This window comes from Amphiura filiformis, chromosome 12 (genome assembly GCF_039555335.1).
Source record: "Amphiura filiformis chromosome 12, Afil_fr2py, whole genome shotgun sequence".
Taxonomy (NCBI): Eukaryota; Metazoa; Echinodermata; class Ophiuroidea; order Amphilepidida; family Amphiuridae; genus Amphiura; species Amphiura filiformis.
The window spans coordinates 25,515,071-25,531,427 of record NC_092639.1 but is presented as its reverse complement, the minus strand read 5'-3'; the positions used below and the strand labels follow the sequence as shown (position 1 = coordinate 25,531,427).

At 37.1% G+C, this 16,357-nt stretch overlaps 1 protein-coding gene across 1 annotated transcript in view; it reads left to right on the top strand.

Moving 5' to 3' along the window:
• The first annotated feature begins 7,438 nt into the window (after positions 1–7,438).
• Positions 7,439–16,357, top strand: part of LOC140166726 (GREB1-like protein) — an 81,077-nt gene continuing 72,158 nt past the window's right edge. The window contains 5 exon segments of the mRNA XM_072190225.1: positions 7,439–7,448; positions 10,852–10,983; positions 11,371–11,646; positions 12,435–12,701; positions 14,493–14,669. Of these exon segments, the coding sequence (XP_072046326.1) occupies positions 7,439–7,448; positions 10,852–10,983; positions 11,371–11,646; positions 12,435–12,701; positions 14,493–14,669 (862 nt within the window).

The window sequence follows — 16,357 nt, the reverse complement described above, 5'->3', positions numbered from 1 at the left end:
TAGTAAAATTGGTAATTGATGGCCATTTAAGTTCTAAGTTTGACTTTCTACTTCTGGAGTTCAAACTTCCGAGTGAGCAAAATATTCAACCATTTTATAAATTAAAACCATACAATTTAAGTCACACATACAAGTTGTGGTCATTTAAGTCAAAGAACTGATTTTTGACTGATCTGGAGCAAAATGGAGGTCTTGAGGAACTGATATGAAGCAGTGGCGTAGCTAAGGAGGAAACACCCCCGCAGATGTGGCTTGATATTTTTACCCATTTTTACCTTTTTTACCAGATTTTGACCAAATTTTTCCTCTTTGGGAGTCATCTTCTTCATTTGCCCCCCCCTCTCACCCCACCCCCATATGCTGTAGACAAATCCTGGCTATGCCACTGATTTGGATTGAAAAGTTTAGGAACTACATGTACAGCTGATTCCTTGACAATCAAGCAAATTGTAGCTTTGGACATTAACCCTATAATGTCCAGGCCTACTACTGCTAGTATTTTGGAAGGAAAGAACCGGGGGAAGGAAGAAAAAAGAGAAAACTTGTTTTGAATCATGGACCCCCAAGAAATAAGAAATTGGGAATATGCCTGACCTATGACTTTAGCAATGTTTAGGTAGGGACTATTAAACGATCTGTCTGGGACACTTGGTTGAATCATTCCAAGGATGACATGGTTCAGGCCTTCATATATGATGTTTATACTGGACTCATCTGCCATTGAAGGCCTTATGTTTTTCCACATCTGCTAATTTATATATACATGCAGGCTGTTCATACTGATCATGTATTACCACATTAAAGCACATGTCTATCCAATGGGCAGATTCATTAATGAACATGATGAAGAAGGCCACCCAATTAATGTAATTAGCTATGGAAATATCATTATATAATCATGCCTACAAGCCAAGGCCTAGTGTATTTTGATATTAAAGGAATTCATATAGGCCTAATTAATTGAGTAACTATTAATCGGCCACCCCCTCAATCAAATCCAACATGACTGGATCGCATCATGATCGCATAATCTAGAAAAAGATGTGATTGGATCATAGACCCGACTGGATCACGTAACCACCAGGGGATGGTGCCTCATGCTGCAAAATTGAGATATCATCAACAGTCAACACATCACTTCTGGAGCACTTACCCTAACCATAATGCTCCAGGAGTGTTACGTGTGGACAAAATCTCAATTTTGTGCCTCATACCTCATACTTTCGAAACTTTAATTTGAATAAATTGGTGCCCTACTGCCCTCTCAAAACTATCCTCTTCCATGAGATTCATTCCCTGGCCTTCTAGATACTTACTAGTACATCATTTCCAGACCTAGATAAAAATGTTAATTTCTTGGGAAGATAAGCCATTGCCAATAATTTCTTTATTTCGAAAAGCAAAATGCCCAGGACTCCATAATATTGCAGGATTCCACATTTTGCAGGCATGAGTATTGTTTCTTTTCTATGGTATGTGTACTTGTGTGCTTGATATCTCCTGTAGAGAAGTAATATTATACTTTTCCTGCTGTGTTCTGTGATCATTGTCCACTTTAAAAAGCCCTAAATCAGGCGGCGAGTGGCACGATCGAGCCGGCAACTCGTGAAACTGCCCGGCCGTATGGTATTTTCCATATACTCGGTTAGTTTTGTGGGGTTCATTATCGAACCCCAACGGTTTTAGCTTGTATTTATATTATTTATTAACATAGGCCTATTTGTTTGTGATATTTCAAGCGTTTTAAAATTTCAAAATAATCCCATTCAATTACACGGTTGACGATGGAAATTTACTGAATTTAGAGAATGCACGGCGACCACCACCTGCCCTAAATGTACGAAATTGGTTAATTTTTTCACACTTTGTTGGCATATTTGTAAAGTCCCAACTTACACCTTTAATTTGTTGCATCAGGTCAACAGAACAATATTATGTATTTAAAGTCCCCCATATACTGTAAACTATATGTTAATAAAAGGCCAATTAGCCAGTGGAGTTCCTTGAATATTATTTAAATTTCAGTATTCAAAGAATAACAAACTTTAACTTTAATGGAAATCATACATGATGACTCTAGAACACTAGTTCACATATATTTAGTACGTTAAAGGTGGGTAACCTGATTGACAGCCTCATCCCCCCTTTACCCCATCAAAATGCAGATTTTGGTATCAGCTGAAAGAAAGGCATTCCAAATCTGTATAGAAATCATCATGTCTGTCAGTTTTTTGATGATTTGGAACTTCTAATTTCAATATGTTTTGAGAAAAATAGGATCTTTCATTTGATATCAGTTTATGACAGGATCATGATGGCTATCATTAGTAAAAATACTGTAGACTACCAGTATCATGCTCTCTAAATGTCAGTAATTTCATAAGGAATTAGTCACATTTACAAGTAGGGGTCTGATTTTCGGGTAATTTTGTGCCCGGGTACCCGGCGCATTTTTCAAAGTTTTTTTTCGGTTTTGTAGTGTCTCTGGACCTAGACCTAAATGCTAGGATCATTCATGGTTGACCTAAAAAAAAAAATTGAATTTTGCACATTGTTTTGTGTTTTAATCTGAAAATTGATACACATAGTTTTTCATGTCATACTCTATTAATGATATCAAAATGCATTCAAATTCAATGCATTTTGATATCATTAATAGAGTATGACATGAAAACTATGTATCAATTTTCATATTAAAACACAAAACAATGTGCAAAATTCAATTTTTTTATATTTTTTTAGGTCAACCATGATCCTAGCATTTAGGTCTAGGTCCAGAGACACTACAAAACCGAACAAAAACTTTGAAAAAAAAAAATTTAAATTTCGAGTACCGGGCAGGGAATTTCCTGCCGGGTAATAGGATTATCGGGCAGGACTCGAATTCCCGGGACTCACTCACACCCTTATTTACAAGGCACATTTACGTGTTCTTTTGGCATGAATGCTTGAAAAGGATGACATTTGATTTGACAAATATATCGGGTCACCTTCCTTTATTTAATTCCAAGTTCGTTTTGTAAGGATTGCTAGAATTATGGTTTTACATTAATTGTTTGTCTAATCTAATAGACCTGGCAGAGTGTGTTATACAGAAAAGGCTAGATACAGGTGGTAAAAAATGTCTCTAGTACTTTCCTTCATCTTTTCTTTTTGTATCCACTAAAGATTAGCCAAGTTATTACAATTATATTCATTATTGTCATATCATCATCATTGTTGTATCCCGGGGTTGTATCCCTGTAATACAATTTGCTAACCCTGACAAAAATCTGAACACAACAACACTCCCCTCCTCCACCCAACACCAGCAATGTACCCAACATCAGGATCTCAGTGACTGAAGTACATCGCTGTAAAAATATTCATATCATTTAAAGTGCATTGGAAATCATGCCACCATAGTCTGTGATTCTAGTCATATACACATGAATTGTAAATGTTATTTACTCCCGTTGTCAGAGAAATACAGAACTAATTTAAAACAAATTCAAATTAGTTCAATTAATTGGGAATAAAATTCTATATATTCAAGCAATTTTTCCAAAAAAAGTCCAATATGCATGTTGAAGGTGTTCATATCAGATTTATCTGTCTACACTGTATGCAGTATGCATTCTAATTTTGGGCAAGTTTGGTGCTTCAGAGACGACGTGCGTGCGTAGAGCGCAAAATTTTCTATTTTACACTATTTTTTTGCCCCTGATCGGGATGAAAAGGGCTTTAGTCTGACAAAGTGCGCACACAACTCGCAAAATTTTACACTATTTCGGCCCATGATAAGGGAAATGTTGGTGGAAAAGGGGCTCCTTGCCCTTTTTTCTTTTCCTATGCCCTCCAGATTTTCTCTTTCATTTTTTGTCAGAGGGGCACTTTTTTCTTTCATTTTTTGTCAGGACTCTGCCCCCACCCCGCCAAATTTTTTAACCAGTTAGATGGTCAACTTATAGACCTATTGTAAAAAAGCATGGCAAATGGTTTTTTTTTCAGATTTGGCAAGCTTTTGATGATTTTTAGGGTCATTTAGCCTCTTTTGGGGGAGGGGACATGCTGCGGGCAACTAACCCTATTTGGCAAGTATGTCTGCACATAGAAGTAGGTTTTTTTTTTTGTTCTAACTGTATTTACATCAATTTTTATATTTCGCATTGAGGCCTGCCAAAATAAACTGATGCCCAAGTTTGAGTTCAATTGAACATTTATAAAGAAGCAAAATGTGTTTCACAGCGGCCCATACAAGCAGTGGCGGCGCCAGGAATGTTTTTTAGGGAGGGGCAATGGGCATGGGGGGGGGAGTGAATTTTTTTTTTGGGTGAATTGGCAGGGGGTCAACAAATTTGCACAAAATTGCTGCAAAAAATAGACATTTTGTAATTTTTGGGTTTTTACTGGGGGAAAGGAGGGGGGGAGAAGAGTTCTGACTGGGGTGGCATTTCCCCCACCCCATGCCCCTTGTGGTGCTACAATTGCATGCAAGCTGTATCAATATGATTAGTGCCCATTAGTGTTCATTGATAATGGATGGGTCTGACACCGGGGACCAGCCTGACACATCAAAATTCAACATAAGATCCAAATGATTTGAAGAGCAGTTGTACAAAAATTTTAAACAATACATTCTGGACATTTCAAATTCAAGAGTACCAGTATACATATCCAATGTTGCATTTGGAAGAGGTAGGCTTTTCAATGAACATCAAAATTGATAGTTTCCAATCATTTTGATACAGCCTTGAACCGTATGGGTGCCATTGGGTGGTAACCACCATGGGGGATGAGGCTGTCACTTTTTCGTTCATAACATAAAAACGGCAACATATTTCAGGCCTACAATTTTGCTATAAGTTTCATTTGAATTTTAAACACTCTTTCAAAAGCTGTACGGCGTACACGCGATCCAACCAAGATTGTATCTACCTATCGCGATTTCAAAATACAACGGAACACACAACATTGGATACAACCAATCATGAGTGCATTGGCATGGTTGGACTCACTTTCGCATTACGCACGCACAGCCGGGACGCACAGTCTCACACGCGGGCGTTCATCACACATTCACACTGCACGCAAACAATCGTCACGCTGTTGGCAGCTGTGTTCATTCAAATGAAATTTCTACTGTTAGGAGAAAATCATGAGCTTTTGCATGATGCCATGATCTCCATTTTGATAGGATAAATGGGGGATGAGTAAGTGGGGGATGAGGTTGTCAATCTGGCCACACACCATTAACACAACAATATTGTTGAAAGTTGCAGGGAAAGTGTGTTATGTCTATAGGGAGAATTTGGAAGGAATATTCTGGTATACATTGCCATGTTATGTCCGAGGTTATCTATTGTGATAGATAAATTGATAAAACAGGAGAACATTGAACAGTGATACCTTTTGAAAAATGAGAACCAGTAAGATAGAGTGAAAAAGAAACCCTGTAGTCTAAACATGAACACACATCACCCATTTACTTGGAACAGTATGTAAACACTTCAACCAAAACAATGAGATATGAAATGGTTTAATTGCAAGAAAGGAACTTTTTGGTTTCAAAACATCAGGGTTAGATTTCAGGTGGAAATCCTATGTTTTTATGCGTACTGTACAGATATTGAGGATAAGTGATTTAAATTCTTTATTAGAAAGAATGTATCGAAGACAAAGTATCTTCATGTACCAAAGCTTGTTGATAACAACTTGCCATTCTCATTATGTTTGAGGTGTTTGACCATACTAGACCGCAGTATCACTCTTCCATCATGGATGATAGCAAGAAGCAGCGTTTTCATTTTTTAAATACTGAACAGCTACAGCTGAAAATAAGTGAGCGAATCCCACTGAACACAAACAGAGCTACAAGATGGGCCACCAAAACTTGGAATAAGTGGGCAACTGCCCGAAATGAGGCCATTCAAAAAGGCAACCTGCCTGGGGAATGTATCCCCATGGCTGAAGACTTGAAAACAGTAACTGTTGGAACTCTAGACCAGCACATGGCATTTTTTGTGCAAGAGACATGTCGTGAAGATGGTAAGCCGTATGTGCCCGATACATTGAGAGATTTGGTTGCTGGATTACAACGATACCTTAGAGAGCAGTTAGGCAGGACTGAAATTAATCTTCTACAAAAGAACAGCAGAGATTTCCCAACAATGCAAAAGGCTTTGGAAGCTAGATGTCAGGAACTTATACAGATAGGCGTTGGTGCAACAAAGAAGCAAGCACAACGTATATCAGCAGTCCAGGAAGCCAAATTATGGGAAGCAGGTGAAATGGGCACTGGGGATGCGGTAACATTGCAAAAACTACATACTTTTATGTAGCTAAGTGTTTTGGTTTTCGAAAGTGCTGATGAACACAGGAGTTTGGAGCGTGGACAGTTTCAATTTAAGGAGGACACATTTGGGAAATATGTTGAATACATTGCTAAAAACTTCTACGGAGGACATAATCGTAGGTGTGCGCAAGGGAATCGGCAGTACCAAGATGAGGCGAATAGCAATTGTGCATATAACATAATTAGGAAGTACTGCGCATTCATTCCAATTGAAGGACCATTTTACAGAAAACCACTGCCACCATGTCCATCACAGCCTATCAAATATGGGGAACAAGTTGTTGGAGTAAATAATTTGCGCAAATCTATTGCTTCTATGATGGCATCTATTGGGGAACATGGATATTACACAGGGCATTCTATTGCAGTGTCCTGTGGTACACAAAATTTGATGGGACAAAAAAATGTGGCGTCTTTGAATCAGCATCGTACTGGACACCGTACAGTAACATCAGCTCATCAGCTGGATCAACAGTTGGCAAAACGGACCATGAACTTTGGAAGAAATTGGACCCTCCACAAAGACTAGACACTCCAAATGTTGAGATACAGCATAAATCTAGAACACCCAATCTGAAAAGGTGTGCAGTTGCAAAAGAAGTGTCTTGTACAGCTTTAGATTTGTCTGCTAAGGATGATGAGGTGGAAGAGGTGGCGACCGTCCATGAACCATTTATTGATAATGAGGCCGAAGAGGCAGTGACAATTCAGGTAGATGAACCATTTATTGATAATGAGGCAGAACTTCCGGAAGAGGCAGTGACAATTCAGGTAGATGAACCATTTATTGATAATGAGGCAGAACTTCCGGAAGAGGCAGTGACAATTCAGGTAGATGAACCATTTATTGATAATGAGGCAGACCTTCAGGAAGAGGCAGTGACAATTCAGGTAGATGAAATATTTATTGAGAATGTAGACTTATTGAACAAAAACTTCACTAGTAGTAGTACTAGTGGAGAGTATTCTAAATCTATATACCGGTAGTTACATTTTGAAAATGTAAAATGTAATTGTCACAACAAGTTGTCATTTGTTTTTGGGTAATGCATATAAATTTTGCTTAAAAAAATTGATCATGATTGTTTAACTAGAAAAACTAACATGTCTATGTGTAAGTAAAATGTTTTTACACACAGCTCTAAATTTGCAGAAAAGTTACAACATTCAACATGTTAAAGTACAAATTTCCTTGTCCTGCCTAGGGTTTAAAAAAGCAAAATAATTTCCACAATTTCTCCCAGCAGGGAATTGTGGGCATCACATCCCCTTTCAGACTCCCCCTTTAGTCACCCCTTTTGTCTTTCATATGGTATTTTTACATCATTGGGTATTTCATGCAAAAAGTGGAAATAAAAAAATTAAAAAATTATGGTGTCGCTGTGAGCAAATCGTAGTACATTATGGCTTTAAGTTTAAAACTGTAATCATGTATCTTTTTTCATGTTTGTTTTAACTCATTGTAATGAAGCTACTGAATGTTGTGAAAATTGCTCCAAAGAAATTGTATTTCATGTAAGTTAGAAAATTAGAAGATGACCTTTGATTTTTTGTTTGTTGATTGTCTGAGTCTAGTGATGAACATGATGAATGTCTCCTATGAGCTCATTGAGTTTCTGTCGCCATAGCAAGCACATACTAATTTTTCCTGAAGGCTTTTTCTTGAAACAAGTAATTTCACTAGTGTCATATTTTGATGTTGATAATTTTAGGACATAAGGGATCTGGAATGAGCGTTTTGAGCGTTTCGACAGTATTTTTTGTGGGACATTAGAGCACATCAGACATATCAAATTGCATTCTGAATACGTAGAATGTCTTTCTGATATCAAATAATTTTCATTTTTTGAAATTCACGATATAATACAAATTTTATGACAAATTATTAAAATTTGATATTTTTCACATTTTGATATATAACAGTCCTCGAAGTAAATTTTATAAATCTAATGACATATTCTTAAAGTGTATGTAGCTGGGAGGAAAAGCCGACAATCAATTGAAAATTTTGACCTTTCATATGGACTTTTTTCCCAAAAACCCCAAAAAAAGACCTAATTTTTTTTGGTGTTTTGGGAAAAAATCCATATCTTCAATACTGAAAGGTCAAAATTTTCAATTGATCATCAGCTGTTCATCCCACCTACATATACTTTAAGTATAAATCATCAGATTTATAAAGTTTACTCCGAGTACTTTTAAATATCAAAAATATCAATTTTTAATCATTTACCATAAAATGTGTATTACATTGCGAATTTCAAAAAATCAAAATTATTTGATATCAGAAGGACATTTTTCGCAATCAGAATGCAATTCGATATGTCTGATGTGCTCTAATGTCCCACAATAAATACTGTCCAAACGTTCATACCCCACCCCTTAAGATTATTTGTTTCTTCATGACTTCCTGATCACGAATAGTACACTGGATTTTATTCACTATTTCATTCATTCACTATTCTGGCAGGATATTACTTGAATTGTCATGGTCCCCCCCCTAGACATTTGATGGCACAAGCATTATAAACAGCGTTCGAAATTTTGGTTGTCCGGTTGCCCGGGACAACTAAAAAAGTCGCCGGACAACCAAAAATACTGATTCGGTTGTCCGCCGGACAGCCATAAATCTGTAGCCAAAGGTCACCTTTGTAGGCCAACGGACAACCAAAAACTTACACGGACAACCAGAAATTGTAATCTGGTTGTCCGTGGGACAACCATTTATTTTTCCTTAATTCGAACACTGTACAGCAAATGACCAAAAAGGAAATCATTGATCAATTGATGAACTTTGTTTTTTTATTGGATGACATCAATGGTTACCTACTTGATTAGCACCCCTCCCCTAATGAGTTCCCTGTACAAATGTATGAAATTTTTCAAGTGACAACTGCTGAGCACCCCCATGTGCATATTTTGGGGTGGCTTTAGGGGTGCAAGAAGGGGCGGCAAGAAGAATTATTAAAGAAAAAGGGCTGGACATAAGGGGCGGCAAGAAGCATTGTTAATGAAGAAAGGGCGGAAAATTATTGAAACCTAAAAAATTAAACTATATGTTATAGGTTGCTAATAGGGCCACAACTCGAGTCGGAGGGGGTAAAAAGTTGGAGGGGTAAAAAAGTGGGTTGACACCCCTAATTCTTTTTTAAAAAGTTGTTGAAAAAAATGTTAAACACTACAACCCCCCCCCCCCCTCAACTTTTATATTTTCGAGAGCCATCCTGGCTGGAAAAAAATGGGGCCACCTTTTCGGGTTTTTGCTGCCGGGGGCGGCAAATTTTACATTTTCTTTAGCCCCCGGGGTAGGAGCGGCCACGATACGCCACTGACCCCCTTTTCAATTAGCCTTTTCAAAATATGGTGAGGGCAGTCTTCAATATGGGTAAACCCAGCAAATTCAAAAGACTTTACGGTACCCATTTCGTGCAGCACCATCTTATTGTGCCCGCCATATCTCAAAAAGGCTAAATCACCCATTCTACGTAGAGGTCCACTGTTGTTTAGTAGTAGCCACACATCGCATTCACATTTTGGGAATAAATAAGTTTGATTGGGTCTCATGCATCGTGTATAAACTGTATATTCATGAGGTTATGAATGAAAATTTATCCAATGGTTAATCATCATGTGTTATCATCAAATGGTTGTCGGGTTGTTTGTTTCTTTGTTTTGCTGTCCGGGCGAAAGCAAATTCATTAATTCACTGTGCAGCTCCAACGCAATAACTGATCAACTTCAAACTTGGTATGATTAAAGCCATGATTTCTCTGTGTTACAAAATTTAAAATCTGTGTTACAAATTGGACGATTTCCGTGATTTTCCATTTTCCACAATAAAGCACTGAAAAGTTCAAAAAAACATGTTTTAAAAGTGTATTTTGTCTTACCTTTTATTGTAGTATGGCCAGAGTCTTGCATCGAAGGCCTAGATTAATGCTAAAATGGATTGTTTTATGGTTGGTTACTGCTAAATAAATGATCACTTTTCTTTGTTTTATTTTGCAAATTAACACAAAAGGTAGACATTTTTCACAGTTTTTCAATATTTTGTGGCATTTTCAAATTTCTGTGAACAAACCCCGAATTCCGTGAATTTTTCCGTTTTTCCGTATCACAGAGAAATCATGGCTTTAGGTATGGTGATAGGATATGGTGACCTGATGTGCTGTTTAGTTTTGTGTCATGTTATTTGCATATTTATGAATAATAATCATGCGTAATTGGAGACAATTGCTTGGTAATTGATGTTTCTAATGTATATCATGTTATTGTATTATTAATGTTTTTTTTATGAATGATTGATGAATAAAATTGAATTGAATTGAGCGCTCGCTACAAGAGGACAGAGGTAACTAAAATAAGTTTTTGATCAGTGGATAGTCTGATGGAAAGTGTGTGGGTTTGAATCCCATTACTTTTAAATTTGATACTTCAGAATTGCATTTTTAATTGCAATTAATTGTAAGAAAGAACTCATAACTCATGTTGCACCTGTATGTTATTTCTTTTTTCAGATCATGGGGAATTCCATGGGCAGCTCAAGTCATCTCGATTTGAGGCTGCTCTTCATATGTCCATAGAGCAGTCATTACGATCCAACACAACCACACCACAACCTCTGTTCTCACAACTGTACTTAGACAAAGGTAAGCTACTGGTCACATTGTCCCCTTTTTATTTCGAGTCAAATAAATGAGTTAAAATGAAGAAAATTGCTATTTCATTCCAATGCCTACAATGTGTGTATCGCCGATCATATTATTATCATGATTATTGGCAGAGCGTAACACAGCTGGGATGTACAAACAAGACATACAAGGAATAGTGATATGCACATAAGAAATGCCTTAAAAAAATAAAACCTTGTTGTTTTTGTGTGATTTAATTTTGAGTTTTGTCTTATGCAAAAAAAGCATTCTATAAGCATTATTAGAGTACTTTAGTTATAAAATCTTTAAGGGGACACTGATTGGAGGGAATGTGACACTAAAAAGTTTGAAAACAGTCATTCAAATTGTTCATTTTGAATGCAGATGTCAAACCTGAAGTAAAACCCAACATTCAAGGTGAAGATGGTGAGCCATCAAGTGAAGCTGCCAGACGAGATGCTCTCTCATCTGCTACCAGTCCTCTGGCTCTCCATGCCAATCCACCAAGCACACACAGCAGACCTCCACTGGAGGCGTCACCTAGACCATCTCAGTCACCAAGGTTACCTCCTCCCCCATCCTCCACACCTAGCTACCAGTCTCCGTTACAGCCACAAGTCTCTGTTCCTATGATGATACCTGCTAGGCTTCCTCAGCAAGGTAGGTGCTGGTCAATAGATAACTGTTTATGAAGAATTTTATTTTATGTGACAGCATGATGAAGTTTTACAATAGCAATTAACTCTTCTTCAGAAAATATAAGTGCTACATGTAGAAGCCTATATAATTCAATATAATTGGTTATAATGTTCTTGGGGAAAAACAAATGGGAATGGGGAGCAAAAACCTATTGGGAGAATGTTCCAAAACAAGTCAACAATGGTTGATAACAAACACTGGACCCGTTTAAAACTTAAAAAACAGTGGACAAAATTAAAAAGTGGACAGAAATGTTTCACTAGTATACTATCTGTACTTTAATAGGTTTAGAATTTTAATGAATGAAGACATTCATGCATTGAACTTACCACTGGATGGGTTTATTTTAGGACTAAGCTTCAATTTTATTTCAGCAGGTATTATGCTCACTTTTCTTGTACATGAACAAAGCGTATAAAATATTGACTTTCTGGTACTTAACGGTCTGAAATTTAAGAAAGTACATCCAACCTCTTGTATCGGGCCGGACGTGATGGACCAAGCATTGGCCAGAAAGTGAAAAACCTTTATATAAGTGAATTATGTATTATTCTATATTGAAATTTGTGAATGGCCAAAGTGCTTTTAAAATTGGAACAACTAAAGAATATTCAATGGTGTAATAACACTGAAAGATGGCATTCGAGTGCTGCAACATATAAATGCTTCAGAGCATATAGATGTCAAAGCATTAAAAACATGTTCTCGTATGAAGTATAAAATCATCCTATGAAATCAACCTTTTACAGGCCTACCACCACACCATTTAGCTCAGCAAAGGTTTATGATGCCAGGTCAGTTTCCATCTCAACCACCCCCTCTGGTTGGACATGGCCGTGCACCACAAGAAACCCATCTGCCTCAGACAGGCTTGCCACATCCATCCGCATTGATCCCAAGACAGACCTCACCTAGACCTGGGGGTGGGGATGATGGACATGGGTATAGGAGAGAGTATATGGAAGGTGCTGGAGTCATGTATGGGACACTAGCTTTGGCTGGGTGCCAAGAAGTTGGTGAGTGAATTATGGGATGAACTATAGAAGTATAGTGTGTCTTATTAAAAAAATGGTCAGAGGGATTATATGAAAGATATGGCAAAAGAATGTTTGGTTGTCCTCAAGCACCCTGGTCAGATTTTTAAAAATATATATTTTGTATTTTGAAATTCATAGCCAAACTATGTAAGGGACTAATTAGCTGAATGAATAAATCCTAAATACCGTATTGTTTCTAATAAGCGCCCAGTCTCTATTAAACGCCCACCCCAAATTTTTCCATTAAATGTGCCATTATTAAGTGCAATTATACATGAAAAGAATGTTAGATCATTCCTAGGTCTCACTGAATATTATAGGAAATTAAAATCTCATGATGATAAGCCATTCCTCCTGCAAACAGATGCATCTAAAACTGGAATGGAAGTGTTATTTTGGTCATTTAATGTAAAAACCTACACAAAAAATGATCCTTAATAAATGCCCAGCCTTCATAAATTTTGGATTTATAAAGCGCCTTTCTCCAGATCTTAGAGGACTCAAAGCGCTGTAATTTCGCTGCAATGGTGAATCATCACAATCAGATCGCATCAACTAGGTTGCTGCTGAACAGCGCACACCTATCCGCATTTAGATTGTAACATCCACCAATTATCTGTGCAGCTCCCCAAATTCCATTGGGTGAAGGAAGTTTTGATAACCAAACAGCTAATCACCGATTTTTTTTCATGAAACGTCACAGCCCATGGGCGCTTATTAGAAACAATACGGTAGGTGTGAATTTGGATATTTCATTACTGCAACTTCATTTTTTTTTACACTAGTATAAAAGTTTAAAGGAAGTGTTTAAAAATCTTTCAAGATGTCAAAATATCAGAAAAAATACCTCTTTGTGGAATTACCAAAGGTAGGGTCAGTATTCTTTTATGCAAGTAAAAACTTATTTCCAGATTTTCAAGATTATGGTCGGTCATGATCAGGCGAGGACAACCAAACAATTTTGTATTTTGGCCTAAGGGAGTTGTCATGTACAGTACACTAGCTTTTCAGCTGATTGTGAAGTATTAAAAGTGGAATGTAAGGTTTATATGGGACATGGTTCTTCCTGAATAACTGCCTCTAAGCATATCATATTTGTAGTACTAACGATTATGAATGTTTAAACAGTCCTTGTATTGAGAGGTTGTCAGGGGTCAACACTCTGTTGTTTACGTACAAGTATATACTTGTGACTCTTCTTAGTGGGACTTTTGCATCGCATCTGAAGGACAGATCACTCTGGTGGTTCATTTACCAAATTCTACTACCATTGGACTTAATTTTCTTTTATAGAGGTTTCCAATTCAATTCAGATTTTCCTCAGGTGGTCTACACCCCAGTAAGTGTCCTGTATGGGTATAAATCTTGGATTGGGGGGGGTCCTCAAGGTTGGTTTGGGTAGGGATGTGCCTCTGTGAATCTGAATGTGGACCCATATTAATTTATACCAATTTTCCATTACTATTCCTGAGGCCCAGACTTTTGGCTAAATTCAACACAGAAATATTTAAAATTTTGGTTCCCGCTATGTGAAATTAAGATTTTTTTCAAAAATGTTGAAAAATTACCTAATTTTATACCCAAATTGACGTAGAAAAGGCTGTCATTTTGTTATTGCAGAGCCTCGCAATTCAGACCCATATGTGCAGCACATCTCTGTATGGTCATTTGTATTGAGTACCCCCTTCCCCTAGGTTTAAACTGTGACCGTGTACCAGAGGCAGTATTCTATTTCTAACCATTAACAAATTCATATTGTCCCATCTATAGGTTTTTGCCAGGCAGGGGCAGATATTCGTTTGACTGAGCTTAGTGAGAAGCAGATTGATGTACCTAAAGGTTTTGTTCTTGTTGGTACCAAGTCTCCATACCTACCAGAGAACATCTTAGTAGCTGCAGTAGATGCAAGGTTTCTACCAGACCCAAATACACATCTGGCTCTTTTAGGTAAGAATTGTAGTACTCATACTCGGTCTTCAAGATAACCTTAAGCGTAATTAGCCTTTTGTGCTTTAGTCTTTGTCACAATCATAATCTTCGTACTCGGACTTTTAAAATCAGAAGCTGTAAAAAACAGCAATATCACATTTAGAACAAAATTAAACAGTTACACCCAAAGAAAAAAGTCCAACATGCATCCACACATATACATGTATGTCCCAACTTGTAAAGATCTGTAAATGAGGACCTACAACTTTGTTCATCTAACCAAGGACCTTGCACACCCTGAGTTAAGTTCCAAACTGTGGACCACTTGACTTTTTACTGTCAAGGCGTGACCATACACTGGCGAATGGTACATGGTTTAATGCATTTTATGTCATTTGCAGTACGCTGGTTAGGAAAGGGAATGGGGATGTCCTCGGTTGCTGGTTGTCCTCTGTTGTCATTGCATTTTTTGGGTGTGCAATGTGCATCCTTGTTTCAGGGATGTCAGTTTTCAGGCAATTGCCTAATTTCAGGCTTTTAGCTACTCCATAATTTCCGCACTTTTATTTATTTTCATTTCAGTCTATTTTGAGGATTTATGGGCCAAATTTGCGCACTTTTCCAGGCTTTCCCTGAAAGGTCACTTCAGGCCACTTTCATCCCTGTTGTTTGCAAGTCTTTATAAATGCACCCACACTCACACCACACACCACACCAACCTCTGCATACCCCATATACACACAAAGTATGAGATTTAAAGTAGACAAATTCAAATTTATCCAGGCTTAAAATTTGCAATATGACAAGAGTGAATCAATTGAAACTATATTCTACATACAACTTCATTCCTGCTTAATTTCAGCCATAAAACCTGGCAAAATTTCATTTTGAATGCAATTTATCCTGAAATTGAACTCAACTATCCAAACAGATTTATGTGTCGTTTATTTTCTCTTTACAATGTTTGTGTTGCAGCGAATGTAGGTCACATAAAGTATCAATGCATTGTATTATCCCCTTCTAAGTTTAAAAATCAGTTTTGATCATGCACTGCTGAATCCCCTAGGGTTCCTCCTGCTTGCATTAATGCCATGCACAATGTTACAGAAGAAATAACACGAATATGAATATACAATGCATGTTTGTGTAAGAACTGGCAAGTTCTCAGTGTCTCTTGGCTCCTTGTTATTCAATGTTTTGAGTAACTGAGCTAAAGGTCATAGTTCTCCCCTGAAGTAGTGTTTTACTGTTCCTACTCCCCATTCCAGATAAATACAGCACTAATTTTTTGGGATTAAAAAAATATGATCAAGTTCTGCAAAATAAAACATAGCTAAATCCTAATCCTTTAGTTAGTCCTAACTGGCAATAAAAGTAAAATTTTAATATTTGGCCAATTTCTTGAAAAAAAGAGCCAAAAACATGCATTTTTGGCATGTTTTCTGACAATCAAGTCACAAAAATCAAAGACTTGTGACAAGTCTAAGCATTCAAAATCTAGAGTAGATGCCACAATTTTGCTCTAATTCGCACTTTTTTGTGTTACTATAATTAAATAATTGGTTATAAAAATGAAACATGTCTTTTCCAAAAAATAGAATGCATAAACTGACATTAGTCTTAGTACAAGTCTTTAGACTTGATTGTTACAACATCTGAAAAACACTCTAAAACGCATGTTTTTGGCTCTTAATTCCAAAAATTGG